General features: G+C 50.6%; 2 protein-coding genes and 4 non-coding genes across 6 annotated transcripts; all 6 read left to right on the forward strand.

Annotated features, from left to right (window-relative positions):
• The first annotated feature begins 2,159 nt into the window (after positions 1-2,159).
• LOC120693641 lies at positions 2,160-2,264 on the forward strand. Its single transcript, XR_005683098.1, has one exon. It is a non-coding gene; the product is annotated as a small nucleolar RNA Z103 (small nucleolar RNA).
• Positions 2,265-2,337: 73 nt separating this feature from the next.
• LOC120693639 lies at positions 2,338-2,441 on the forward strand. Its single transcript, XR_005683096.1, has one exon. It is a non-coding gene; the product is annotated as a small nucleolar RNA Z103 (small nucleolar RNA).
• A 116-nt stretch (positions 2,442-2,557) lies between these two features.
• On the forward strand, positions 2,558-2,660 carry LOC120693640. Its single transcript, XR_005683097.1, has one exon. It is a non-coding gene; the product is annotated as a small nucleolar RNA Z103 (small nucleolar RNA).
• A 177-nt stretch (positions 2,661-2,837) lies between these two features.
• Positions 2,838-2,980, forward strand: LOC120693684. The gene has a single exon (XR_005683140.1). It is a non-coding gene; the product is annotated as a small nucleolar RNA snoR74 (small nucleolar RNA).
• Positions 2,981-4,759: 1,779 nt separating this feature from the next.
• LOC120691389 (NADH dehydrogenase [ubiquinone] 1 beta subcomplex subunit 7-like) lies at positions 4,760-7,959 on the forward strand. The gene is made up of 2 exons (XM_039974443.1): positions 4,760-5,233; positions 7,600-7,959. The coding sequence occupies exon 1, from the start codon at positions 4,877-4,879 to the stop codon at positions 5,201-5,203; it is 327 nt and encodes a 108-aa protein (XP_039830377.1). The 5' UTR covers positions 4,760-4,876; the 3' UTR covers positions 5,204-5,233; positions 7,600-7,959.
• Positions 7,960-22,309: 14,350 nt separating this feature from the next.
• On the forward strand, positions 22,310-26,105 carry LOC120687297. The gene is made up of 6 exons (XM_039969281.1): positions 22,310-22,688; positions 22,793-22,869; positions 22,961-22,997; positions 23,672-23,870; positions 24,583-24,994; positions 25,630-26,105. Exons 1-6 carry the CDS (start codon positions 22,544-22,546, stop codon positions 25,909-25,911), a joined length of 1,152 nt encoding a protein of 383 aa, XP_039825215.1. The 5' UTR covers positions 22,310-22,543; the 3' UTR covers positions 25,912-26,105.
• The last annotated feature ends 789 nt before the right edge of the window (positions 26,106-26,894 follow it).

Genomic DNA, 26,894 nt, shown 5'->3' on the forward strand with positions numbered 1-26,894 from the left:
ACCACCCCCCGGCCATGGCGCTCAGCTTTCACCCGACAACCGCCTCGCTGTTCGGCTACCTCCCCGCCCCGGAGGGCCCGGACATGAGCTTCCTCCAGGACGTCCACCCCGAGGTCACCGACGCGCTGCTCGGCTTCGTCTACGACCCGCTCGACCCCGCCAACGCCGCGCTCGACGACCTCCTCAACCTCCCGCCCCACGACGACGACGCATTCCTCAGGAGCCCAATCCACGGTGACGGCGACGTCAAGGTCGAGCGGCATTGCGCCAAGAGGCAGCGCGCCTGCGGTGACGACGCGTGGTGCGGCCTTGCGCGCATCGGCGCCGGCCAGCAGAGCAATGGCGGAGGCAACCAGCAGGTGCCGGCACTGCCGGTGCCGGAGCCCCTCAACGAGTTCGTCCTGCCACTGCCACTGCCACTGCCCCCGCCCCCGCCCCCGCCCCCGCCGCAGCTCCCGGAGCCTGCCGCGTTGGTGCGCGTGGCGGACTCGAAGAAGGCCCCGGGCAACGTGTCCCAGTCCGTGCAGAGCGCCGCGGCGAGGCAGCGCCGGAAGCGGATCAGCGAGAAGACGGCCGAGCTGTCGCGGCTGATCCCCGGCGGCCACAAGATGAACACCGCCGAGATGCTGGAGGAGGCCGCCCGCCACGTCAAGCTCCTGCAGGCCCAGGTCGGCGTGCTCGCCCTCATGCGCACCGTCGGCTCAACCGAGGTACAAAACTCACCACATTTTACTTCTCAATCTCGAATTTCTCTATCGATGTCGTCCAAATTCGTTCAGCGCATGCATTTGTGGATGGTGCAGAATGAAGAGGTGCCATCCATGGCGCAGGAGCAAATGCACGCGCTGCTGGTGCGCGGCAGCGTGCAGGAGCGGCTGGCAGCCGAGGGCAAGTGCCTGGTGCCGAGGAAGCTGGTGGACGCCGTGGCCAGCGACAGCTCCGTCAAGTCGAACGCGCTGGTGAGCAGGGACCTCGCCCGGTTCGTGGCATCGCTGCAGGCGGGGGCGGGCTAGTAGGAGCGAGACGGAGTCGGACCGGTCTTGTCAAGGCCGCCGCCTGCACCGGCGCGCCCACGGCTGTCCCTTTTTGAGAACGCCGTGGCGGGCGCCGCTGCTGTTGTGTGTGTGTTCCTGCCCCCTGACCTGACCTGACGACGTCTCTGTCCATAGCTGATCCGTAGACTGATTGATTAAGTGATGGCATCATGTTTCATTTCGGCCTGTTTAATTACCTTTGTGTTCATGAACGCTGGTGTTTATGACGGCGCATTTAAATTTCCCATTGATTAGTTTAATTTGGGCTGTGAATTTACATGCCCCCAGCATTAGGGATAGAGCATCATAGTAGATCGATGTTAAGACTATCAGTAGGTTAATTTGGCGACTTGTCGTTTCAGCTTGTTCTTGCTTTCAATAAAATAAAGTTTTGCATGATGGTAAAAAAAGAACACGATGCCTTGTCAGTTGTCACTGTGATTGTGTTTCATATTCTGCTCAATAACTGAACGTATATATGGTCCAACAATTTGTTGCATTTAGCTGATTGTTACAGTTTACCGCTTTTAGCAAGAGAAAAAAAGAGACAACTTCAAGTTCTGTACGGTACGGTACGGCACTGTGCACGATCGCTTGGCTTAGGCGATGCCGTGCAACCGCGTGGCACGACACGATCCTCGGCCATGCACGCCATGCACGGGCATGACCTGGTCTCTCGCAACCGTCGCTGACTTGCTCTTCTTGGAAACCTCCTCGCTGGGTCAATAGTTTAAAAGGGCTGAAATTTTGACAGGCCGGCTCGGGCTGTTCGCTAAGCAACCGCCGGCCCAAGGTGCCGCCGCCACCACCACTTCTCCAGTCCAATGGGCCTGTTCTCTGGGCCGCTACCGATCAACGTGGCTGCCCATCCGTCCGTCCATCTCGGCCCGCGCGACCTAGGGTTTCGTCGGCCTGCACGACGGAGCCCTATATAAAAACGACGCCGCAACGGATCCCAGCAATCTCGCCCCAAGCGCCGGTCCAAGCATGATGCTGAGCGGCTGCTGCGTTCCTAGCCTCCTAGCCTTTGCACATCTCGGCTTCTCTCTTCTGTCGATTTCGTTTTCGTTTCGTTCTGTTTATTCTCTTCGTCTTTCGATTTGTCGCGGCGAACCCGAATTTTGTTTTGAGGTGATGATCCTTTCCCCAAATTATCGACTATGATTATACTGTGCGATTTTACGAGTTTTTCTCTTCGCAGAAGACTCTAAGTCAGATGTTCTGATCAAAACAATGCATTTGCCTCTTGTTCTTGGAACTTTTTTTTCTTGTTAAACATGGTTAAAAGATTTAAGAAATTCTGATGGAAGTGAGGATCCTTTCCCCAGCTGATCGACTATGATTATACTGTGCGCACATGTAATCCCTCCTCTGCGGAGGAGGATTCAAGCCAGAAATCTGATCCATCTAGCATTCTTATATCTCTTCTCTGAACAAGGACTTTTCTTACATAAACCTGTTGGTTCTTTTCTTTTCTTTTCTCACTGGGATATCTTTTCTTTTTTGGTGTTTATAGATATTAAATGGACGTGAGGATCCTTTCCCCAGATGATCGACTATGATTAGACTGTGCGCAATTGTGATGCCTCCTTGTGAGGAGGATTCCAAGCCAGAAATCTGATCCATTTGACATTCCCTTTCAATGTTCTTCCATTTTGTTGGTTTACACGCCATTCCTGAAGATTTTGCGAAACGTCTCATGTAACGGATGTGGACATTGAAAGTGAACTTAAAAATCAGACCGGGCCGATTATAATCAAACCGCACATTACAATCTGAGTTGTATCCCAAGTACCCTAAAGCGAAAAAGCAGGGCGCTGTGCTCTCTACTAGCAGTGCCCCCGTAAACTTTAGGAATATCATGTTCATCGTTATTGGGTGAACCTTCGGATTCGTTCATGTGTTGGATGATCATGTCCATTGGTTCAGTAAATGATGACACATTTTAAAATTATTTTAAGATGGATATATTGTTTTTGAGAAACAGAAGATATAATAATAGAAGGGTGTCACGAACTTACGGTGATGGCTTCACGGGTATGATTGATGGGCTATTGGGCTCCCTTCCAAAATGCTGTGATGCTAAAATGTGGACTATGAATTTTGACCTAATCAAATACTAAATTTGTTAAAATTTTAATAAAAAATAGCATGTCAACCGTTTTGCATCCAACGCTCATCCTGATTGCTGCGATAGCTGCTGGGCCATCCAAGGCTGTATGAAGTACTGCTGGGCCTTCCAAGGCTGTATGAAGTGCTGCTGGCCGTGCATCGGCTTGCAAAATTTATTTCTCAAGAAAATAGAGAGTACCACTGTATGAGAGAGTACGACTTGCAATTCCGCAATTGAATCGAGTAATACGTCAGTAATAAACTAAAAAAAGAGTTTATTTTGGCACTCTCATCCGTCACAAAAGAAAGTTTTGTTCTCTCAGTTGCAATACCTGATGTTGTAACTCTAACTCATGTTGCAGCTTCTGTTACCGGTTACTTTTACTCTATCTCATGTTGATTTTAAAAAATTATAAGTGTCCATATCACCATTTTCTTTGATCAAAAAACTAAAATGCTATATATGTTTGTTTTTATGTGCTTATTTGCTGGGGCGGAGCTGCAGCTTCTCACGGGGATCCGCTGACCCCAACTAATTTTGTAAAATGCAATGGAAAGTTGCTGCGTGTTAATAGTGCTTAATGATCCGTCGATTGATAGACTTGACCCCATGAGCTAGTGGCCTGGCTTCGCCCCTGCTTATTTGGATCATAAAACTCAATTTTCTTTTATAAATTTGACAACATATTATACGAATGCTTAGTGTGTGAAAGTTGCATGGATAGATACTTCATCTTTTAATACGACATTGATTTTTAGTAGTATATAGTTCATGATCAAAAGTATATCCAAAACTAGTTTTAAAATCCTAATACAACTATAAGAACATATGCTTGAGCGAGACCACTTGCTTGGAGTAACTTCACTTTCTCACAAACTTTCCTCCAAGGTTACTGAATGCGCTAGCATATTCTTATATGAAATATGGAGGGAATGATGCTCATATATATGAAATTCCACTAAGCTGACATTTGGGATTTTGCTAATAAGGATAGCCATCACAAGTTGCTTGAAGATTGGTCCCTCTACACATGTTTGTTGGGTTATTTGCTTTATATTCATTTCAAGCGCAGTCATACTTTTGCATAGTGTTGTTTACGCGCAGCAAAACTTTCCCATCCATTCTTCACATCATCACATGCCAATTCTGAACTTACACGTTATACTAGTCATCACCGTGGATTGACGGTAACACGCCGAAGCATCTAGTTAATTTGAATGGATACCCACTTTATTTCTATCCATTTTTTGAGACTTGGGTGGTGACATGTCGATACGCTATAAGTGACAATAATGCCATAGTGGCATATGAAGCTTTCATGCCGACTACATAGACACATCAGTGACATCACGCACGCTCACCTATTACCATTGTTTACCCCATTTTTTTTTTATCACAGGTGGAGTCAATGCTTGCGGTTCTTTAGATAAGTTGGTGATTATATGCAATACTAGGGCCAAGAAACCAAAACCCGTTCATAATGTACCATAACGAATGTACACTGTCAGATTTTCCTTGTCCTTGTTTTTAAAAAGAAAAAAGAAAAAGGATGCAGCTCCCGTAGCCACACAACCATGGGCCAGAATGAGGCCCCAGCTCAGCCCATACCCAAAGCCCCCAAATCCAAAGCATCTCACTAGTCACCTCGCCATTCGCCGACCACAAGCCGCACCAACCATCGACGAGACGACGACGTCGCCGGCGAGAGAGAAGGGGAGACAGTTGACAGATGGAGGCGGCGGCGGCAGCGGCCGGCGTGCAGCTCGGCTCCTCCAAGCCCCAGATCGCCACGCAGGCGGAGATGGCGGAGGCCCGGGTGCCGCTCCCCTACCGCGACCAGTGCGCGCACCTCCTCATCCCGCTCAACAAGTGCCGCGTCGCCGAGTACTACCTCCCATGGAAGTGCGAGCCCGAGCGCCACGCCTACGAGAAGTGCCAGTACGAGCTCGTCATGGAGCGGATGCTCCAGATGCAGACGATCCGCGAGGCGCAGGAGGCCAAGGTCAAGGGCGGCGCCTCCATTGGCCTCATCCCGGCCACCGCCAAGCTCGCCTGATCCTTCCCCGGTCCGATCCGGTTGATTTAGGTGAGCTCCGATCCCGTCACGCCGTTTCGAATTCTTTCTGGATTTAGCTCTGTGGTTCTGATTGAGTTCGTGATTTGGATGTTCGTCTTAGGTCCCTAGGAATTTTAATTGCGTGAGTGTCGAATCATGCGCCCTTTTGTTAGGGGAAGCAACACTGATCGGCTAATTAGTCATTTTTGCGTGGACATCGGGTTAATGTGTGGACGCTCGATAGTAATAAGCTGCTCGATGAATATTTAGTGTTCTCAGGAGTACTGATTTGGGGTAAAATGTAGAAATGTGACTCTGATTGAAGGGAACGTTATGCAAGCTTGCTTTGAATATTTCAGTCTTCGACATGAAACACAGGCAGTTGATATACATGGACATCTCAGATCACTCCTGATGTCATTTCCTTGTTGCTAAGTGCTTACTGCAGTTCCAAAGTTTATTCTGTAAATCTGTAGGTTCATATATTTCCAATTGTGATGTTCATGAATCATGAGCATAAAGCAATGCTAAAATGTTCAGAGACCAATCTAGTTGGTAGGCAACTTAATTGAATTCATGATGTCTGCCTTGTAATCTGAATTTTTACAGCTGCAAAACAACCTGAAATTTTGTAATGGTCTGTTTGGTTGAGTGCAAGTCTTCAACAGGCTGCTTGTACTTTGTAGGGTTTGATCTTGAATACTATGTAATAATTCCCTGTTCTTTCAATTTAACCAGGTTAAAAGCAACAGAGCATCTGCCTGTATGAGAAGTGCCTTAAGTTTTATGTTTCTTTTGGGTTCATTTTTCATAGCAGGAAAATGTAATCTCATGTTTAAAACTGAGCAAGCTGCATAATGCTGAATTTTCTGTGGGCCTCGACAAGCCCACATATGATCATATCATACAATATACCACACCCGCTGTTCCTATATGAGCAAGATAAATTCATTAGCTGTATTTTACATGTTCCTGTTATAGAGGGCTAGCCAGCTACAGTTGGCTCTGTTAGTCTGCTGGGCTTACCTTGGCTATTGGCAGCTATCCCTCTAGTAGTAAGTTGGGGAAACCCTGAAAGCCAGTGAAAACAGTAACCTTGTAGTGGAAATTGAGCTTTCACTCTAAATTCATCGCCATTATATCTAATTCACACATATATACACTAAAACTAAAGGCTAACAAGCGTAAGGTAGTAACCGCACGACTGGTTGAACTTGTTAATTGTAATGGGGGTTGTAGTTACAAGCATAATGTGGTTGGGGAAGCGGATAAGTGCTGGTACATGTTTTATTTCCATCTTCTACACATACCTAATTATTAGTTCTATTTCTTTTACTATTTAGCTTTCCTTGTCTTGTGACTGTATACAAGTCCATTCAGTGTAGTGTTAGTAACTCATCTGATTACCACTAGCAATTGTTATGAAAACCAGGGCATAGAGACTGTAAGTATGTGAGCAATAGCTGCTGTCAGTCAGCAGTTTTACCCCATGCACATCTGATGCACGATAGGTTGAAAAACATCGGATGTGATATTTAAGGAATCTTTTGGGTATGGTCTGGATCACATGGTCACAAGCTTTCCACTGTAAAGCATGTCTTGTTAGCTTTTCTGAAGTCTTGTCTGATAATTCTGTTTGTAGCCTGTGAGGCTGTGACAACAAACAACATGAAACAAACGACATAATTATTGTAGCAGTGGTGCAACTATTCCCTTTTGGCTGGCTGATATTCATTTATTTTGTTAATATTTGCTTGGAGGAACTCCCTACACTTAGCTTATGAAGTACATCTTCAGAGTTACGCATTATGACCGCCTTAGGTGAACCTTTTGGCAACTACCATATTTTTCAAAGCTGCCACTGTATGATGAAATCAATACGACAGTACGTGCCTTTTGGCTGTTCATACATCGTAGTCAGAACGAGAAATAATGGTGTTGCGGTACATATTAGTGTGGAGCTAAATCTCTTGTTTTTGAGCTACAATTTGAGCAGGCATGGAAGTTTATTTTTTATTTTGGAATCTGAAACCATAGTCTTCATGGCTTTGATTATATGGACCCTTTGGTTTGTTTGTCTCCCATGTGAATGCATCACTATGACCTTTGATACCTTGCCCATTGGGGGCCATATCAGATGATGAGCAAACTCTTCATCCCATCAGCCTATTAGGTGGCTCATCAGATGGTTTTATCCATTATCATTATTTCTTTTGGCCTGAAGCAGCTCTGAACATAACACTGTTTCACTATGTTTCCTCTGGGACAATTTTGCTGTCTTGTTTGGTCCCCTGATGGCAGTGCCTGTCCGGAAACTCTCGTTGATTTTACTTTTCTGTGATTCATGCTTATTATTCACTTGTATTAACCAGTTGAATTTGTTTTGGAATGTACAGGTCTGCTGGTTATCACAGCGTGCAGAGGCATTGTGCAAGAATCCTGAATGTTTGTTGTATGAACAAACATCTGTTGAATTTGGCATAAAGTTAACTGTTATCTTCTCCTCATCCCCCTTTTCTCCTTGATGGGCATCTTCAAGTTTCAATTTGATGGAATAACGAAACCTACTGTCTTACGCTTGATGACTGAATGACGCCTTGAAGTTTTGAATGCAATTCGTGGACCCTTCATATGTAGACAGACCTACTTTGTGCTGTAGGTTATGTAATGACATAGCCGCTTTACCTGGGCTGTGGCTGTGCAGCAATTTTGTGTTACGCGTGTCATCAACTCATCATCATGTCATGTTGCATTAATGTATCGCTCCACTTATGTCCATGCTTGAAGCACCGCTCTGGACCGCAGAGTTGCCTTGTAACTTGCTGCCAATTGATCGTCTGGTTTTCAAGTCTTTGGACCAAATTTCGTCCGCGTGTGTACCATGGATCTGACTACATTTGTACATGTAGTTCAGAGCCGAAGGGGCCGTGTTTGCCTGTTTGAGGAGGAGCATCTCTGTCTTTGAGGCTCTGAAAGCAAGTGACTACCCGACAGAAACCGATTCAAGCTCCTCGAACGGTCTTCCAGTACTACCCACAGTTCGAGATGCTGTGTAGCGAATTTGTTTTCGAAGCAAACATTGGATCCCTTGGTGGTTTGTCGCCATACGTGCATCCCTGTTCGATCCTGTCCACGCACGCGGAGCCGTATGCGCCGGTGATTGGCGAACAGTGTTGAACTGTGCGTGCGCGCTGCGAGAGCCCAACAACGGCGGCGGTGGACGAGCCGGGCGCCGCAGCGCAATGACGACGACGCGCGGCCCGTGGCGAGGAGGCACAGGAGAAGGGGCGCGTACGTCGCCAAGGATTTCGGCCGGGGTCCGTGCATCTGCCCGCCCGGGCGGCCGTGCCGCGGCAGGGGGCGCAGCGGCAGCGAGCCGAGCGCCGCATGTGCGATCGTGCATGGCATGCATGCGCTCGGCCCCTTTTTCTTTGCTTGTTCCGGGTGGCTGGTTACGCTACTAGCGAGGAGGCAGAGGCAGGCGCCGGGCAGCAACGCATGTGCCGCGGCGACGTGTGTGGCCGTGTAACGCGGCCAAAGTTGGCGGAGCGGAATGATGATGGGCACGGCGAAAACTAAGAGAGATCCTCCTCCTCCTCCTCCTCCTCCTCCTCCGCTTGATTATTCTATTACTGTTCCATTCCAGGTAGCTCTGCAAATAGGTTGAAAAATCAAACTATACTCACACCAATCCATTCGCATTAGGGAAATTAATATTATCCACACCACTCCAAACCGCTACCACCACAAACCAATCCAACCCAAACATTTCAGCTCATGATGTAATAAACTATTAACCAAACTATGGTTACAACCCAATAAAAACTCATTTCTAAAAAAAAATTATAGTGTAGATTTTGTCATACCGTTTTGCACAGAGTAGCTGTCAGTTATATTGAGCCACCTCCAACAAATTTTGATTAATTTCGATAAAATTTTATAGTGTGAACGCGAGGTTTTATTTCTAGGGTCCGGCTCTTGACGTGAGACCCACGTGTAATTCTAGCCACACTGCTTTCCACAGAGTAGCTCCTAGTCATACTGAGTGTCGTGGGCTTTTGGGGGTACCCACAGCCGGGTGGCGGAACGCACCCGCCTAATCCCTGAAGGAAAGTACTCGGGAAAGTGCTGAGCGATTAGGCCAATCTAGCTTGGAGGCAAGAACACAAGAACAATCGGGTTTAGAGTGGTTCGGGCCGCCGGAGCGTAATACCCTACGTCTACTGTGAGGTGTATTGCTCTTGGTATGAATGAGTCTATCCTCTGCCCAGCTCGTCTTCTTTTGGACCTGAGTCCTTCTCTAACGGGCGTCTCACTTTTATAGAGCAAGGAGGACGTGTACACAGACGTTGGACCCCGACAGGTGGGCCCAACAAGGATGTATATTATACTGAATAGACACTAATGGTGCTACAGTGATGGAGAATCTCTTGCCGGATACGCTTCATTGTCCTGTAGACTCTCTAACCGAGGGGGTCTTCTCCTGTCTCATCGGCGAGGCGCCCGTTGAGGTAGTGTAGGTTGCGGCGTAGACTGTTGGGTCTACCGCGTAGGCGTTATGATACTCCATCGCCGAGTCGTCGTGTCTATCTGGCGTAGCAGACTGACGCGCGTGGTGGGAGTGGCGCCAGCGGCTGGACTGTGCACCTTGGTAACGCGCGACCATCAGTACAGCTTGGCAAAAGTCTCCTCGGGCTCTGCTGTGGTAGAGCGCACTTAACGTCTCCCGCATTGAATGCGGTAGGTGGGCAAGTCTTTTCGAGGAAGCTTGGCACCCGCGCGCGTACCCGTGCCTGTGGACACGTGGCCTTTCCGGACCCCCAGGCGGGGTGTCTGTTCCCTCTCCGCTAAGGGGTCCGGATAATATTTGGGGGTCCGGGACCCGGTGGAGGTCCGGCTGTCCTGGCTGAGCGCTCCGTTCTCCAGGACACATGGTGATACCGGACCCGTCTTGAGCGGAAAGCGGGTCCGGGACCGTTGGTCCGGTGAGATGGTGTCGGACCCAGGGGTCCGGTGTTCAGCTCTTTAGGGCGTAGTTATGGATAACTACGTGAGTCTTGACATAGCAAGAGGGGGTACCCTAGTCCAGAGGTACCGACAGTGGCCCCCGGGCCCACCTCGGGGGAGGTACGAACCCGTAGGTGGGGTCATTATCGTGACGCAATGCTGATTGCGTTGGCGCGCCCATGTCGAGAGCGGGTGCTCCGGCCCCCTTCTAGGCCGTAGCACTTGTTGCCAGGTTCAGGTAATAGACCGCTTTCCATAGGACGGCGAAGGTATAGGCTTGGGGTACGGAACCAAGACAAGCGGCTACACGGACCTCGGACCGCTCAGGGAGCGAGAATCACTTCCCCGGACCTGGCTGTGGCGACCGTGGCGGCGGTCTCCGCCGGAGCGGGCCACCGGAGTGGACTTGGGCGACCGCGGCGAGCGGTCTCCACCGGAGCGGGCCACCGGAGTTTACTTGGGCGACTGTGGCGAGCGGTCTCCGTCGGAGCAGGCCACCGGAGTGGACTTGGGCGACCGTGACGAGCGGTCTCCGCCGGAGCGGGCCACCGGAATGGACTTGGGCGACCGTGGCGAGCGGTCTCCGCCGGAGCGGGCCACCGGAGTGGACTTGGGCGACAGTGGCGAGCGGTCTCCGCCGGAGCAGGCCACCGGAGTGGACTTGGGCGACCGTGGCGAGCGGTCTCCGCCGGAGCGGGCCACCAGAGTGGACTTGGGACGTTGCTGACGATCCAATGAATTATGCCACCGGTCCTTGCAGTAAGGTGTAGGAAACCAGACCTTATACCGGAAAGGAGCCCGGGACCTCTAGGGACAGCAGTCTCGGATGCTAGGGGACTCGTAACAGGGCAGTGAAGTGCGTAGGCTTAGGGTACATTACCAGGCTAAGCTACGCGGAGCTTCTCTACCCCAGGATACGGGCACCACTTCTCCTGAGCAGGTCCCTAGGGGTCCGAATTGCTTTCCAGCTAGAAGGGGTGTCCCCACCTGACCACAAGCCAGCAACTCAACTTGGATCGTTAGTAACTAAAGAAAAGACTCCGTTTGGGAGAAAGACACAGTTAAACCAAAATGGATAAGTGTAACCAAGGTAAAGTTCAGATAGACTTGAGAAAGCAATTCTCCTTTATTGTGGTGTACATCAGAGGTCGGGATTACGAGGCCGGACCTCTACCGCTCTGGACCACTTGCTGGCGTTGCCTGTTTTTGCGATGAAGCCAGAGATCGGGTTTAAAGGGCGGACTTTTTCCGCTCCAGACCACACATAGGCACCATATTATTACAAGGATGTACTCTCTTAGTCCTATCTAGGGGTAACCTACGGCCGCCTTTTGTAAGGCATGCACATTCCCATCCAGAGTGGAATCGCCACCCTTGAGTTCTACACAGTGGTCGGAGGCGAAGGCATCCTGGACGTGCCTGAACTGCATCATCCAGAATCACCTCGGGAGCTCGGGGGGCATTTCCCTGCCTAAGAATTGTCATATGCCTAGGTAGCATGGAGACGAATTCTTTGGCTTTGAATGGGAGTGGCCCAGCCGCCGCCGTCTGCCGCCAGAAACTAGCCCGATGATTGCTCATCACGAGCTGGGTGCTCATTTGGATGAGCACGGAGCGTGGAGAAGGGCCGTCGTTCGCTGGCTCGACCTTGGTGCTGGCATTAGGCCCCCGCGCCTGGTGGCGGGATCCTGTCTGCAGCAGCACCGAGAGAGACTCGGTCCTGGCGAGGGAGGAGATGGCGGTAGACTTCCCCCGGGCCACAGCGGTCGGCTCCAGGCTTCATATTACGAGAAAGCCTTGAGCCGACGCCATGTCGCCGCTGGGGAGTCCTGGTGGTTGCTTGAGAGAAAACCTTGAGACGACGCAGAGGTGTTGTAGGGTGACGTACAACGGGCGTCTCCGCTGCGCGCCACCGCGTCGGCTCGGAGGTGTCGCAGTGGCGACGCACAGCAGGCGCCGCTGCCTTGCGCCGCCGCACCGAGGGCACCGCTGCCTCGGTGCTGTGGCATGCGGCGTAGGTGCCGCCATGCCTCTCTTCATCTTCTCGTCGCCGTTGCAGAGGATGAGCTCAGCCTCATAAGCCTGAAGATCTAGCCAATGCTTGCACGATCCCCACGGACAGCGCCTAATGTCGTGGGCTTTTGGGGGTACCCACAGCCGGGTGGCGGAACACACCCGCCTAATCCCTGAGGGAAAGTACTCGGGAAAGTGCTGAGCGATTAGGCCAATCTAGGTTGGGTGCAAGAATACAAGAACACTCGGGTTTAGAGTGGTTCGGACCGCCGGAGCATAATACCCTACGTCCACTGTGAGGTGTATTGCTCTTGGTATGAATGAGTCTATCCTTTGCCCAGCTCGCCTTCTTTTGGACCCGAGTCCTTCTCTAACGGGTGTCTCCCTTTTATAGAGCAAGGAGGACGTGTACACAGGCGTTGGACCCCGACAGGTGGCCCCAACAAGGATGTATATTATACTGAATAGACACTAATGGTGCTACATTGATGGAGAATCTCTTGCCGGATACGCTTCATCGTCCTGTAGACTCTCTGCCCGAGGGGGTCTTCTCCTGTCTCATCGGCGAGGTGCCCGTTGAGGTAGTGTAGGTTGCGGCGTAGACTGTTGGGTCTACCGCGTAGGTGTTATGATACTCCGTCGCCGAGTCGTCGTGTCTATCTGGCGTAGCAGACTGACGCGTGTGGTGTGAGTGGCGCCAGCGGCTGGACTGTGCACCTTGGTAACGCGCGACCATCAGTACAGCCTGGCAAAAATCTCCTCGGGCTCTGCTGTGGTAGAGCGCACTTAACGTCTCCCGCATTGAATGCGGTAGGTAGGGAAGTCTTTCCGAGGAAGCTTAGCACCCGCGCGCGCACCCGCGCGCGTACCCGCGCCTGCGGACACGTGGCCTTTCCGGACCCCCCCAGGAGGGGTGTCTGTTCCCTCTATACCTGGGCATTTCTCGGGTCGGGTCGGGTTCGGGTCGGGCCGAAAAAAACCCGGTAGAAAAACTCATGGCCCGAGCCCGCCCGTGGCCCGGCGAAAACCCTAAAATGTTGGCCCGAGCCCGCCCACAGCCCGACCCGACAGCCCGCGGGCCGACCCGCTGACCCGACGGTCACCCACATGATCCCAGAAACTAGCAGCAACAATCGTACATGCATGACTAATTTAAATATTACATGATCCGAACATCACAATTCTGATAAAACAACTGTACAACACATGCACCATAGACAATAGTTCACACAGATCACAGATGTGATAAAATAAAATGGCAAATGGCATAAATAAATAAGATAACAGATCACATATGTGTCTTTTTGACCGGGCCGTCGGGCCGGCCCGCGGGTTTAATTTTCAGCCCGCACCCGACCCGAATTTTTCACCGGGCTGAAATCATGGCCCGGACCCGCCCGCCGTGTTCCTCGGGCCGGGTCGGGTCGGGTTTTTTTCGGGCGGGTCGGTCCGGGTTCTTCGGGTCGGGCGGCCCATGCCCAGGTCTAGTTCCCTCTCAGCTGAGGGGTTCGGATAGTATTTGGGGGTCCGGGACCCGGTGGAGGTCCGGCTGTCCTGGCTGAGCGCTCCGTTCTCCGGGACACATGGTGATACCGGACCCGTCTTGAGCGGAAAGCGGGTCCGGGACCGTTGGTCCGGTGAGATGGTGTCGGACCCCAGGTGTCCAGCTGTTCAGCTCTTTAGGGCGTAGTTATGGATAACTACGTGAGTCTTGGCACAGCAAGAGGGGGTACCCTAGTCCAGAGGTACCGATATTGAGTCATCTCCAACAAATTTCAGTCAATTTCGATAAAACTTTATAGTGTGAACGCGATGTTTAATTTATAGAGTCCGGCTCTTGACGTGGGACCCATGTGTAATTCTAGCTACATTGCTTTGCACAAAGTAGCTGCCAGTCATAGTGAGCCATCTCCAACAAATTTCAGTCAATTTCGATAAAATTTTATAATGTGAACGTGATGTTTAATTTCTAAGGTCCGGCTCTTGTGGGACCGACATTTATATATAGCCATATTGTTTTGTATAAAAAATCCATTTCAAACCACCCCAATCCACTCCAATCCATATTTACATAGAATCCGCTCCACCCCGCCCATTAGTTAATACAACCTATTTGAATCCACTCAAATACAATCCATATAAGTGGCGGAGCTTGAGCAAAATCTCAGGGGGACCATCGGTGCTCCGGGGGGCAGTATTGGACTGGTGGATCAGATTAGCTGATAAAATTAGATGATCATAAGAGAAAATTAGGAATCCAGGGGGGCCATGGCTCCTGTTGGCCCTGCTTATCCTCCGCCAGTGATCCATATCAAAACTCAATCCATTAAATCCATTTCAACTCAAACCATTAACGGGGCTAATTCCAGGGGCCGGGCTGGCTCCATGAGGTCAGGCCGCTATTCCGCCCGGCAGGTCTCGCCGTCTCGGGCGCGGTCCACCCAGGGTTTAAAAAACCGGTGGTACTGTTCAGAACCGGAACAGTAGCACAAAAAATTTACTTTTGTATTTTTGGATTTAGAAGCCTAAAATATAAAAAACCGGACCCGGTTTACTGTCTCGGACCGGACCGGAAACGGGAAAAAATCCCGGAAACCGGCGGTTGCCGGACGGTTTCTGAAACCCTGGGTCCACCACCGTGCGCGAGCGACGAAAGTTGGGGCCGGGGGAGACAGAATCATGGTCGTGGGGGCAAGGCATGGCACTGGCAGGGGCTCGCCGCTCGCCGGCCGGAAGAGACGAACAGGCTGGGCACGCGTTAATATCCATCGTCTCGGCTCGGTTCGGCTAGTCTTCAGGCGGTCAGGAGGCAGGCCTCCGCGCCCCCCGTGCAATGATGCTCCCTTCCTCCTGCAGTTGCTGCTGCTGCTGCTGCGGTGCTTCGTCTCGCCTCATCTTCTCGATCATTCCTGCGCTCTATCTGCACCCACTTTCCGCTAGCTTGCATTGTCAATATGCTCTCTTCCTTTGCAACGACTTTACATGATCACCAATGCACAAATTTGGCTTTTGGATCCCAACCAACTTTGACCGTTGCTCTCCTATTTTTAACGACAGTGACTGGTGGTGAGGAGTAGTCAACATTCATGATTGGGGCAGACTAGAGACAAGGAGAACATTCATCCACAGATCCACCACTCTGATGAAGAATAATGATCACCCTGTTCTTCCTTTCACCTCCATGCACGCGTGAACCTACGAAGCCTGGAAGTGTTTTTTATCCAATGCGTTGTTTTTTTTCCCTTGAACAAAGAAAAGACGAAAGTACGTGGGCACGTGGCTACATACCAATACAATGGTCTTTGTGACGTTACATGCCACGCACGCGCCCGCAGCGATGCTACTGCGCTGCAGCGCCCGTTAATCGGCATGCATGCCGATCGATCTGATGATCTGCTGGTCCAGCTCGTGGAGAGGGGAGGGACCGGACTGCAGGCACAGAGGAGGAGGAGGCGGAGGCTCATCTCATGTGTGTGTACGTTCCAAACGCGCAGACACGCGCGCGCGCAGACAGCAGCAAGCAGCAGCGCTGGGAGGAGGAGAGGAGCTGAGGGGAACAGGAACAGCGATGCAGAAGGCATGCAGCGAGCTCAAGTGCCCAGTAGACCAGTAGCGACATCATTGCACGCAGGGCGAAAACAAGCGGATCATACGGCTCATCATGCCCGCCCAACCCGGCCGCCCCGATCCTTAGCTGCTTTATGCCATGCATGCCCGGCCGCGCGGGCATCGATCCACATCTACTAGGAAGAAAGGCGCGCTACACCGCGCCGGGACGTCGGCCCTGCTCGCCGCCGGTCCTCCCTGTCGCGGAGCTCGGAGCAGGGGCGGAGCTCGAGCAGTGGGCGGCGGATCTCGAGGAGGGGGCTCGAGCAGGAAAAGTGAGAGAGAGAGAATGGGGCCTGCTCGGCCGGCCGTCGCCGCCGCCCGCCGCACAGGGTCGAACGCCGCCGCCACCGCGCGCCGGGTCGAACGCGCCGCGCCGAGGAGAGCTCCAGCAGGCCGCCGCGCCGTCGCGCGTAGGTCGCGGCGGACATGGCCGGAGCCGCGCCGGTCGCGCCATGCGCAGGCCGCACCGCGCGCAGGGGCCGGGCCGCCGCCGCAAGAGGCCCCGCTGCGCCCATGCCCGGCTGCTGGCGGCGAAGATCTGCGGGGGAGAGGGCGGCCGGCTCGAGCGCGCGGCTCGATCCGCCGCCGCCATGCCGCGTGCCCACCGGCGAGGGAGGGGGAGAGGAGGAAGGCGCGGCGGAGAGGGGGAGCGGCGCCGAGGAGCAGTGGGGTGGCGGCCAAGGACGGCGACCGGTGGTATGGGAGGAGGGCGAGGGGCGGAGGGCGGCGACTGCCGGCGGGGGCGGAGGGCGGCGGCGAGGGACGTTAGGGTTAGGGGAGAGGGAGGGGCGGGGGAGGCCGAGGGAGGGTGCGCGGAGGAGGGGGGCGCAGTGGGGCTCATGCGGATAGTGGGAGGGTAGGCGGCGGGGGGTTGTTTGCAAAAAAATATGGACGGCGGGTTTGATTAGAAAGAAATTGAAGGGTCTATTCGCAAAAAATCTATCGAGTGGCCTGGATTGACCTCCTTCGCCGGATCGGACGGTCTGCGTCGGGCGTCCTTCCAGCGGCGCCACGCATCGCTCCCGGGTGAAGGGAGCGCGGAGAGATCTCCCTCCCCACGGTGTATAGAGGTTAGAGTATATATCTTGTCAACTCTCCCCTTTCTGCAATATTACATACGTGTCTTCATTCCAACCTTTTCTTTTTCTAACACAAGAGTTTTTTTTACCACAAGTAACCTTGGACGACTAGATGTTGGGAAAAAAACCAAAGTTGCAAGATAAAAATTTTGTCTACGACCACCGGCGGATCCAGCGGTGGGTCTTGAGGGGCTCCAGCGGTCCAGCCCCTCCTACCACCGCTAGGTTTATGGAGACCCTCCTAAGTTCTTCCTATAATTTTTAACATGAATATACTGCGAGGAGAGACTAAAATTATTTAAAGATAGAAGATAGCCTTTACTAATAATTATTCTGGATTGGTCACTCTCTACGACCGATTTTCTCGTCGCTGACTGAAGAAAAAAGAAAAACAGAACCAAGAGAGAAGATCGAACGGGGAGAGGTGCAACTGGGGTGCGATTTGTGACAGGCGCATGCCTTGGGTGAGCACAGAAAAAGATACTTCGTCTCAAAAAAATCGTGCTTCTCGAGGAGTCAAACAATTTCAATTTTGTCTGATCATATAACATATTTTTACATTATATTAATTAGGAGACACAAATATTAGTAATTTTTTGTATAAATTTAGTTAAAATTAAAAATATTTGACTTCTCAGGAAGCGAGATTTATATTCTTTTTAGGACGGAGGGAGTACATCATCTTCGCTGTCGGATTTATCGACCGGCCTGCTCGCATGTCGTACGTGCACGCATCACGCACACGCGGCGGCGGCGGGGACCTCCGATCCCCCATTGTTCAGCTTCAGGGTTTCAAAGGTTTTATTTAATTTACGCGCCATTAATCTCTGATTGTTCCCTGCTTGTCCTCCTCCGTGCTGCTCTGCCGACGTGACCACAAAATAAATTCCCTCTGAACTTGTAGCCTTACGGTCGGATCCTTCTCCTTGGATCTGCATGCATGCTTAATGATCTGCCTCCGATCCTGCGGCCACTCTGATATGAGCCCCGGCTAATCTCTAGTAGTATGCTCGATCGCTAGCTTTAAGTACCAGGGATTCGGTCAGAGAAGAATCTAGAGCTATCTCTGTCATCTGAAACAAATTTAATTAAGTACTTCCTCCATTCCAAAAGTGTTTATTTTGAAATTTTCAGACACCACATTACTCGTATTGAAAAATGATAATGTTACCCCTATTTAACTATAGCGGTTGTGATTGAAAACCGTACTGTTTATTTGGTTTCGCACATTATCAATAAATGGAGTTCCAAGAAAAAAGCTCCTACGCCTTGCTCCGACCCCGCATCACCTCTCGGCCGACACGAGCAGGGCTTGCAGCCCGCGCCACTGGCCTCCTCTCCCCTCACCTCTACCTCGCCGCCGCCGAAGGGCACCACCGGAAGCCCGCGTGTGCACAAGGAAGGCGGCGCCGGGCATTTGTGCCATCTATGGCCTACAATAACTGTGGCTCGGAGGCAACGGTGTTGCCGACTACGGTGGCGGCGGCAACCTGGGGGTGTAGATCCGCCCCCTGGTGGCTGGATCTGATGGTGCAAGGATTGGATCTGGGCGGACATTGGCGAGCTCGACGCTCTGACAAGCCGATGCGTGCGAGGATGAGGCGGATGGAAGCATGTGATTCCAGCCCCTCTCCTTCTTTCCCTTCACGTTGTTAGAGCACCGAGCCGTCCGGCTCCTACTTGGGGGGGGGGGGGGGGGGGATTGGTGCGCGGGCGCTCGTCCGGATCTACCTCACCATAACAGAGTGGGCATCTGGGCGGTGCGTGCTAGGCAGGTCAGTTCTAGCACTCCCTATGACCGGCGGTGGTGGAGGCAAGGCCTCGTTCGTCGGCTGACAGTTTGCTGGTTCCGGCCATTGTGCTCGGAATGGGGTTCTCGAGATACAGGCGAAAGCTAGACCGGTAAGTCAACCACATCGACAGAGATGCTCTCGAGCGCCGTTTTTCTCCCTGGAGGCGTTGTCACGACGCTCTTCCACCCCTAACCCCGTTGTCTCCTGCAACTGTCGGTTCATCTCCGGGTGAAAATTCATCTCCAGCTTACCGGATGAGCGTATCCTATGAAAACCAGTCATCCTGTGCAAACTTTGAAAACTCCAATCAAGACCACAGAATGCTCATCCAATGGCTAGGGGCAGAGGGGGTTATTTTTGCTCTTAACCCCCCACTCATTCCATCCTAATCCCAAATTATACAAATCACCCCCAAATCACAGGCGCCCTGGTCGCAGTCGCCGCCGGCGTCCGCCCATGAATCGCAACCGTGCCCGCTGCCCGTGAGTCCCTGCCGCACCGTGATTCGGCGGCGCCGCCGCCCGCCAAGGCGTTGCTGGGTGAAGAGCTTGTGGCGGGAGTGAAAACTCTAGGAGGCAGCGCTCGTGGAGGAGCGGTGCGAGGAGGTGGCTGGCGACCTCCCCGAGGCGTCGCCGAGGCACTTTGGATGGCCAGCGCCACGAACCTGATGAAGGCGCTCGACATCTACTTCGGCTGCTTCATCAGCTCTGCTGCTCAGGCGGGAACAGGGTGACGCGTCGATGCCGCTGACTACCTACGTGTGGCGACCTCTCAATGTTGCTCACCTTAGTACAGCCGCAGATGAACCATGGCAAATTGGCAACGAGTAGGATGATGAGGCTACCGCTCAGTGCCATTTTCTTGCCCCCCACGGAGAAACCAATTGGCTGCTGCCTCTGTTCTTTTTCTTGGCTGATGCCGGACTCCAATTCAAACGGCGGCAAGCGCACCTTGGCGGGAGGCGCACCTCGGCGGGCCCTTGACGTTGTCTCGTCGGCTGGTTCACGGACAGGGGCGCAGGGAGCTGTGGCCAGCGAATCGACGAGGGGCAGTGTCACACGAAGCGACGAGACCGACTAGCGGAGGACACATGAACGTGATCCGTCCCTACGGCGTCCAGATGAATCGACGCCCGCAATCTCCCCAGGTCAGGCGCCCGACGCCCGTGAGGCCAGACAAACCGCGATTCAACGCTACACAAAACGACGTGGAATCGATCAGGGCGTCGGTGATTTTGGGGGTGATTTGTATAATTTGGGATTAGGATGGAATGAGTAGTAGGTTCAAATGCAAAATAATCCAGCTCTGTCCCTAGCCATCGGAGGGCGATTCTAAATTACAGGCGACCCTAGGGAGGCTTTTCTACAGTCGATTTTTCGACCGTATCTTTTTTTCTTTCTTTTTTGGTATTTCTTTGTCGTTTTCTGATAAAAAAATTTCAAGGAAATTTGTCAGTGAAAAAAATTGCAGAGAAAAAGGAGGAAAACTTTAATGAGAAAAAGTTTGGAAGATAATATTTTGAGGCGGGGGAGTATATATATACACCAAGAACGATATATATATATATATATATATATATATATATATATATATATATATATATATATATATATATATATATATATATATGGAGTTAATTCTCTGAATGACATTGAAATTTGTAGTCAATCCCTTAAATGCCACTGAATGTCATTGAAGGAATTTTTCATATATATGCACAAACCAATCAATCAGTGTGTACGTGCATGCAGGCCGCCTACGGGGGTTAGGGTTAAAGTGATACAACGGACTAGTCACCTCCCTCCCTGATCTCCATCATCATCGTTATCATGCCTGGCTGCTCTTGATATATACCGGCCACCATCTATCATGTGACAGTTTTCGCTCCACAAAAACATCTTTCTCATGCATGGCTCGTAGCCTTTTGGTGTTCCCGAGACAAAAGGAGAAATCAGCTGCGATTAGCTTTTCCCTGCATATCATAGAGGCTGAAGCTCCTGGTCTTGTTTGGAAGTGCAAGAATTCTAGCGCGCACATTCCCCGAGAAGAAAATCTCACATACATGGTGTATTAAATAAAATCTATTTACAAAATTTTTTTAAGAATGGGTGTAACTTTTCGCGACGGATCTAATGACAGTAATTAATCGATAATTAGCTACAGTGATGCTACAGTACCCATCCTCTAATCGCGCTGTCAAAGGCCTCATTAGATTCTTCAGGGTCACTAGCGCGGGGTTCTGAAGTTGGTTTTGTAAACTGACTTTGTTTGACATCGTAATTAGTGGTCAAAGTTGTTACTATTTCTAGCGCGCTACCATTCTAACACGAACCAAACAGGGCCCTTTCTACCTAAATTCAAAGCCCAAATCCTTGAGGCCACGAACCGAACAGCCACCTTTAATTTATTCTTCAGCGAGAGCTATTGCTAGAGCTAGGTAGATGCAGTAGGAAGAGGAAATTCTTTATTTGACCCTAAAAGATAGCCCAATTCCTTTTTTGATCCTAAAAAATTCTATTCCCAATGTGACACCGAATTCTAATTTTGATTCCTTATTTGACATTTTCGTCATTTCTCTGAGCCAAATTAGGCAAAACGACCTCCATATCACTTTCAAAAATTATGAAACTTTTTAAGTGATAAAACAAATTAATTTAAAGCCATTCTTTTTGAAAAACACACATGTACCTTTGTAATTTTTTTTAAAAAAAGTCACAAAATTAGGGTGCTTTTTAAACTTATCTGAATTTTACACCGAAATACTTTTAAAAAATTATGGAACACAAATAGTATTCTTGCAGTTGATTAATATTTTTTATTTTATTTTCTAGCATAAGTTACGTAGGGAAGAAAGTTAGAATGCAGTGTTAAGTAAGGGATAAATTTTTTTTACAAGATCATGAAAATGAATTTAGTCAACTTTCTAGTGTCAAATAAGGAATTTTGTCTAGGATTTTCCCACAGCCATGCACACACGACGACGCACTGATGATCAGCTCGATCATATGTCTCGTAGGTACCCATGCGCATGATACACACACAAGATCGAGCGCTGTGCTTGATTGGACACATGCTTTACTTATGTCCTGCTGACCGTTTGCTTGCTTGCATTGCATGCATGTCGCGGTCAGGTGTGTCATCATGCATGGTTTATTTTATCACTTTCAGTTGCTGGACTGAAACAGTTAGCAAATGCTAAGCAATGCAAGCTTGATTGCTATAGCTGAAGAAGCAGAATGCATGGAAACAATGGAGAAGAAGAACCAAGCAAAAACAGTGCATCGAAATGAATGGGTTCAAGTTGCTGGTGTCTGCTGCTAGTATCTACAATCAAGCAGAGGAGGAGGAGGATGTGGAGGTGGACAAGCCAGGTGCATGTCAGAGGCCATCCTGGCGGGAAGCTTGGCATGCTCTGCCGCTGGCTGTCTTCATCTCCGCTCGGGTCAACAGCTCTGCCCCAATCTCATAATTATACCCTCCTACGACAGGCATATGCTCTGACCGCATCTGAAACACCCCCTTTGTCTCCAACCTTTTGTCTCTTGCCCGTCGCTGCAATCTGCCCTAGCACACAGCAAAATTTAACACTTCTCACTGCTCTCCCACTCTCTCTCTCTTCCCTCTCTCTCTCTCCTCTCTCTAGTGGCTAGTATTAGAGGAGGAGGCAGGTGTTGCACTGCGAGTATATGAGGTTGCTAGCCTGGCTGATGGATGGTCATTCATGTGCACAGACATGCATGTGAAGTGGCTGGCTGTCTAACCAGATATATAGATTCTGGTTTCCAGTTCTTGCTGGTCGGTTCAGTGTAGTTAGAGCGAGCGAGCTAGGTGAGAGATAGATGACCATGGTGAGGACGGTGGTCGGCCGAGAGAAGAGCGGCGGCGTGAGGCAGTACAACAGGTCCAAGGTGCCTCGCCTCAGATGGACGCCCGATCTGCACCACTGCTTCGTCCACGCCATCCACAAGCTCGGGGGACAGGACAGTATGTGCATGCCTTTCCCTGCTACCATGATCATCTTCTTGCTCCGTTTTTCCTCTATCTTTCTCATCATATGTACCACAAGCTCTGAACCTGCGGCTGCGCAGAGGCTACGCCGAAGAGAGTTCTGCAGCTGATGGGAGTGGGAGGACTCACCATATCTCATGTCAAAAGCCATCTGCAGGTTCATCTTCCCCCCTTCCCCCAAACAAATGTTCTTATTTTTTCTTCGATAAATCTAACTGAACAGCTTTTATTTCTGAATGTTGAAGCAGATGTACAGAAATATGAGAAATGATATTGGAATGCAAGGTATACAATATAGATATTTCCTTTTGTTTCAAAATGAGTTATTACAAATTTGTACATGTATATCCTAGTTGCCCTGCCCTAAGTAGTTCAGGAACATCTCTTCTTTCTTCCCAAAGACGTTAGGAGAACTGAAAAAGGAAGCATATACTGATCTTTTTCTTCTCATCCCTGTAGCTGGTTGGGTCCTCGTACTGTGTACAGCCTCTAAAAATAGCTAAATACTTTCTTTTGGAAGAAAATAGCTAACGAGTTTAGCCTCCCTTACGTGAGCATTTTTTAAAATAAAAAGGTAAACAAAGTAAATGTGCCTCAGCTGATTATAGTCTATAGATAATACCAAGGGTCACATCTAATTAAAAGGTTATTTCTTGGTTATGTTACTAGTCATGAGAAAGAAAGGCTGTTAGTTGTTGCATTGGTCATGGAAAAACATGTTCTTTCTTGCAATTCATGCATGTGTGCATGGATGGCACGATTCTCAACGGCTACAGATTTTTTATGTGCATGCTTTTGTGCAAACCAATGGCTATAGATTTTTTATGGTCATGGAAGCAGTGATATGCTCTATCCTCCATGCCTGCATACAGCTGCTGCACACTCCATCAGCAGCGTCAGAGAACAAAACCTAAACTAACCCCCCATTCTTCCTATTCTTTTGCCGATCCTACGATCAGGGTCGATGATGCAGCAGGTGCCCCGGCCGGATCAGGAGCACATATACGGAGGAGGCGGCATGCATGTGGAACTCTGCAGTGAGGATGCACAGCGGCAGCAGTGGGATCATGAGTGCGATGGCCCCTGCTGCCGCTCGCCAAAGCCTAGAAAGGAGCCAACAATGCCGCTGCTGCTTCAGCTTCACCCCCAACTGAAAAGGTCACTGCCTTTTATTTTTTATACTCATTCCTTTTTATGCGCTCTCTGCCAATCTATATGCTCATCGGTCACGTCAGGAGGCAGCCATTTCGCGCCGGGAATAATGACAACGTTTTGCACTCACTTTCTTCAGTTGACGGTCGTCGTAGCCACTCGATCGAATATTCCTGCGTGCCCATCTTAGCTTTGACAACAAAAAAAAGGCGCAGACAGTAGTCTAGGCGACATGATGGTTGCATATACTGGTTCCATACTTTTTTATGTGTATCAAGGAAGATTCTGTGGAATGTTTGTCTATATAAATGCCAGCATATATATGGTTGGTCCGTTTTAATCATTATTCAGAAGTACCAGCTAGCAGTGAACATCATGTACACGGGCATATATTCATTCTAAGTTTATACTAAAAATACATTCAGATATACATTTTAAGTTTATACTAAAATACATTCAGAGATGCTAGCTTATTATATCCTCAAACTTGAAACATAAAGATCAGTAAGTTAATTTGTACGCTCTCCAAAATCAAACACTGGCAATTCACCTGAACGTACGTACGAGGAGCCGGCAAGCACTGGTTGAACTTGTTGGCAACAAAAGGGCATGGTGGAGCGAGTCGAGTTTGTTCTTGTATCTTTAATTTTCCTGCTAGATTGTGCAATGAATACGATGCATCAACAACTAACCATATGCGTGCGCAACCAAACAACAGGACGGAGACGAGGCGGTCGCGGGAGGAGGAGAAGGCGGATTACGGCGGCAGCGCGAGCCCCAAGAGCCTGCTGCGAGGCCCAGGGCCAGGAATATGCGAGGGCGACGGGTCATCGCCGCCGCCGCGCCTCTACTGCGCCCTCGCAGCAGCAGGTGGCTACAACTACATGCGCATCATGCAAGCGGCCATGGGCGGCATGGCTGCTGCTGCTGCTGCTCCTCCTCCTCACGCGGAGCCGGAGGTGGTGGTGGAGCAGCCCCTGCAGCAGGGAGCGGGAATAAAGCGGCAGCGGCACGAGGCGCGGCCCGCCGCAGCAGCCGGCCCTCCCTGCAGCAGGAGCAAGCTCTTCACATTCTTGGGCTTCGTGGTGGCGCCGGTGCCGGCCGCCGCCTGCCGTGACCACCCTTTTGAGGTATCCACTGCACGTCTGCACTGCACCGCACCGCACTGTCTGTCTGTTTCCTCGATCGATCGAGCAGAGGCCTGAGGGAGGAAAGCGAGTGATCGGGGGGACAAAGCGCATGGACGGACGGATATATCGTCGTCTCAGAGCAGCAGCAGCAGCTAGCGCAAACTGCAAAGCGTTGTTCGCGTGCGGGACGCATCGCATGCACCCGGCCTGTGTCACGGTCGATGGCCTGGGTTCACCATACTTTTTCTCTGCAGCAGTACGTGCCGTGTTTTTTGTTTTTGTCCTCGCGCGCGCGGCCTAGCTTGCTACTGCAGCGCACGCGTGCTCCCCCGCTATTCTCCTTGAGTTCCTGCACTAGAGATTGAGCACCAAAAAGGCAAAGGCTTTATTTGAGGTGACCGGCCGGCCTGATAGTCAGGTCAACGATATATAGCTCATCAACTAGTGGCATCATCCTACAACAACACTCCAAGAAAAATGTTGTCATGCATGTGACAGTACAGATTTGCACGTGACAACCTTATTAAATGTAAATTTATCACACGAATAATTATAAGAATATGTGATTTTAATTCGACGTTAGCCTAGTACTGAATGCTAACGTACGATCGATTGAAATGGTAACTTTCATGCAGATAGCCGGCAGAACTCCAAGGTTGCCGGGTAGCCTCGAGACGCCAAGCAACATGGCCGTCGTGCGCCGAGGCGCCAGTGATCCGCCGGTGGGTTCGTCGGGGCACGACGACGACCGCGGCTGCTCGCTATCGCTGTCCTTGGCGCTGGACAGCTGGAGCGGGCGGTGCTGCAGGCACACCGGCGAGGACGGCAGCCTATTGTCGCCGACGACGTCGTCGGCGGGGAGCCGGATCAGCCTCGACCTGTCGCTGTCCACGTTGTGGGATCCATCGTCGAATTGACGACCTCTGCGGGCTGCGGTGGCGTGTTTCTTATGCCCATGTGGAGGGGTGCAGCATGGGCCTAGGTGGGCCTCTTGGTGTAGTGTTATTACAATTTTTGCCTGGTGTCGTTGTAGCCTTTGGCCCATACGGCCCAGATGTAATAGCAGCCAAGTTTCCACTTCCTTTCCGTTATATGGTGTTGCCGTGTTTCTTTTTTTTTTTAAAAAAATGGTCACGGGGGACATCCCCACCTGAATTATATTCAAAGGTGTGACAGACCACATATCGATAATCTTGTTTTTTTAGGGAAAACAAGATAAAATCCTACAATAATCGGTTAATTTGGGAAAATCAGGCTAAAACCACAGGCTACATACTAAACTAGGCCTCTACCAACATCGCGCCCAGCACAGGGACGAATTTGTGGCATAACCACATATCACAACATCATGTCCTAGCACAAGGACTAATTTGTGGTTTAACTAGACCTGATCATCTATCGGGTCAGGTCACTTCGGGTTTCGGGTCAAAAAATGTTGGCCCATGCCCGGCCCATGACATGGTTGGGTTGGGTTGGGTTGGCCCGCAATTTCGTGTGTAATTTTTGGATTGGATCGATTTTTTTTGAGTTTTGGGTCAAATATTTTAGCCCGTACCCGACCCGTCACTTGGTCGGGTCGGGTTTTTTTCGGCCGGGTTGGGTCGGGTGGCCCATGATCAAACCTAGATTTAACCACGGATCACAACAAGGTATCCTAGCACAAGGATGAGTTTGCGGCATAACCACGAATAACATCATGCCACACGACATAAAATGTCACAGAAGCATCACCTTGCAGTAGGACAGGAAATCGTAGTGACAACGCCTTCAAGAAGGGATACAGCGCCTGGAGGTGTTATCATCGTCGAGGTTGGATAGATCCAGCATAGCTTTCGCTGGCGATTTCATCTCACAACCCACACACATGACTAGCCTGTAGGCTGCAGTGCGACACCTCCTG

The sequence above is a fragment of the Panicum virgatum genome, chromosome 9N, assembly GCF_016808335.1.
Source record: "Panicum virgatum strain AP13 chromosome 9N, P.virgatum_v5, whole genome shotgun sequence".
NCBI lineage: Eukaryota > Viridiplantae > Streptophyta > Magnoliopsida > Poales > Poaceae > Panicum > Panicum virgatum.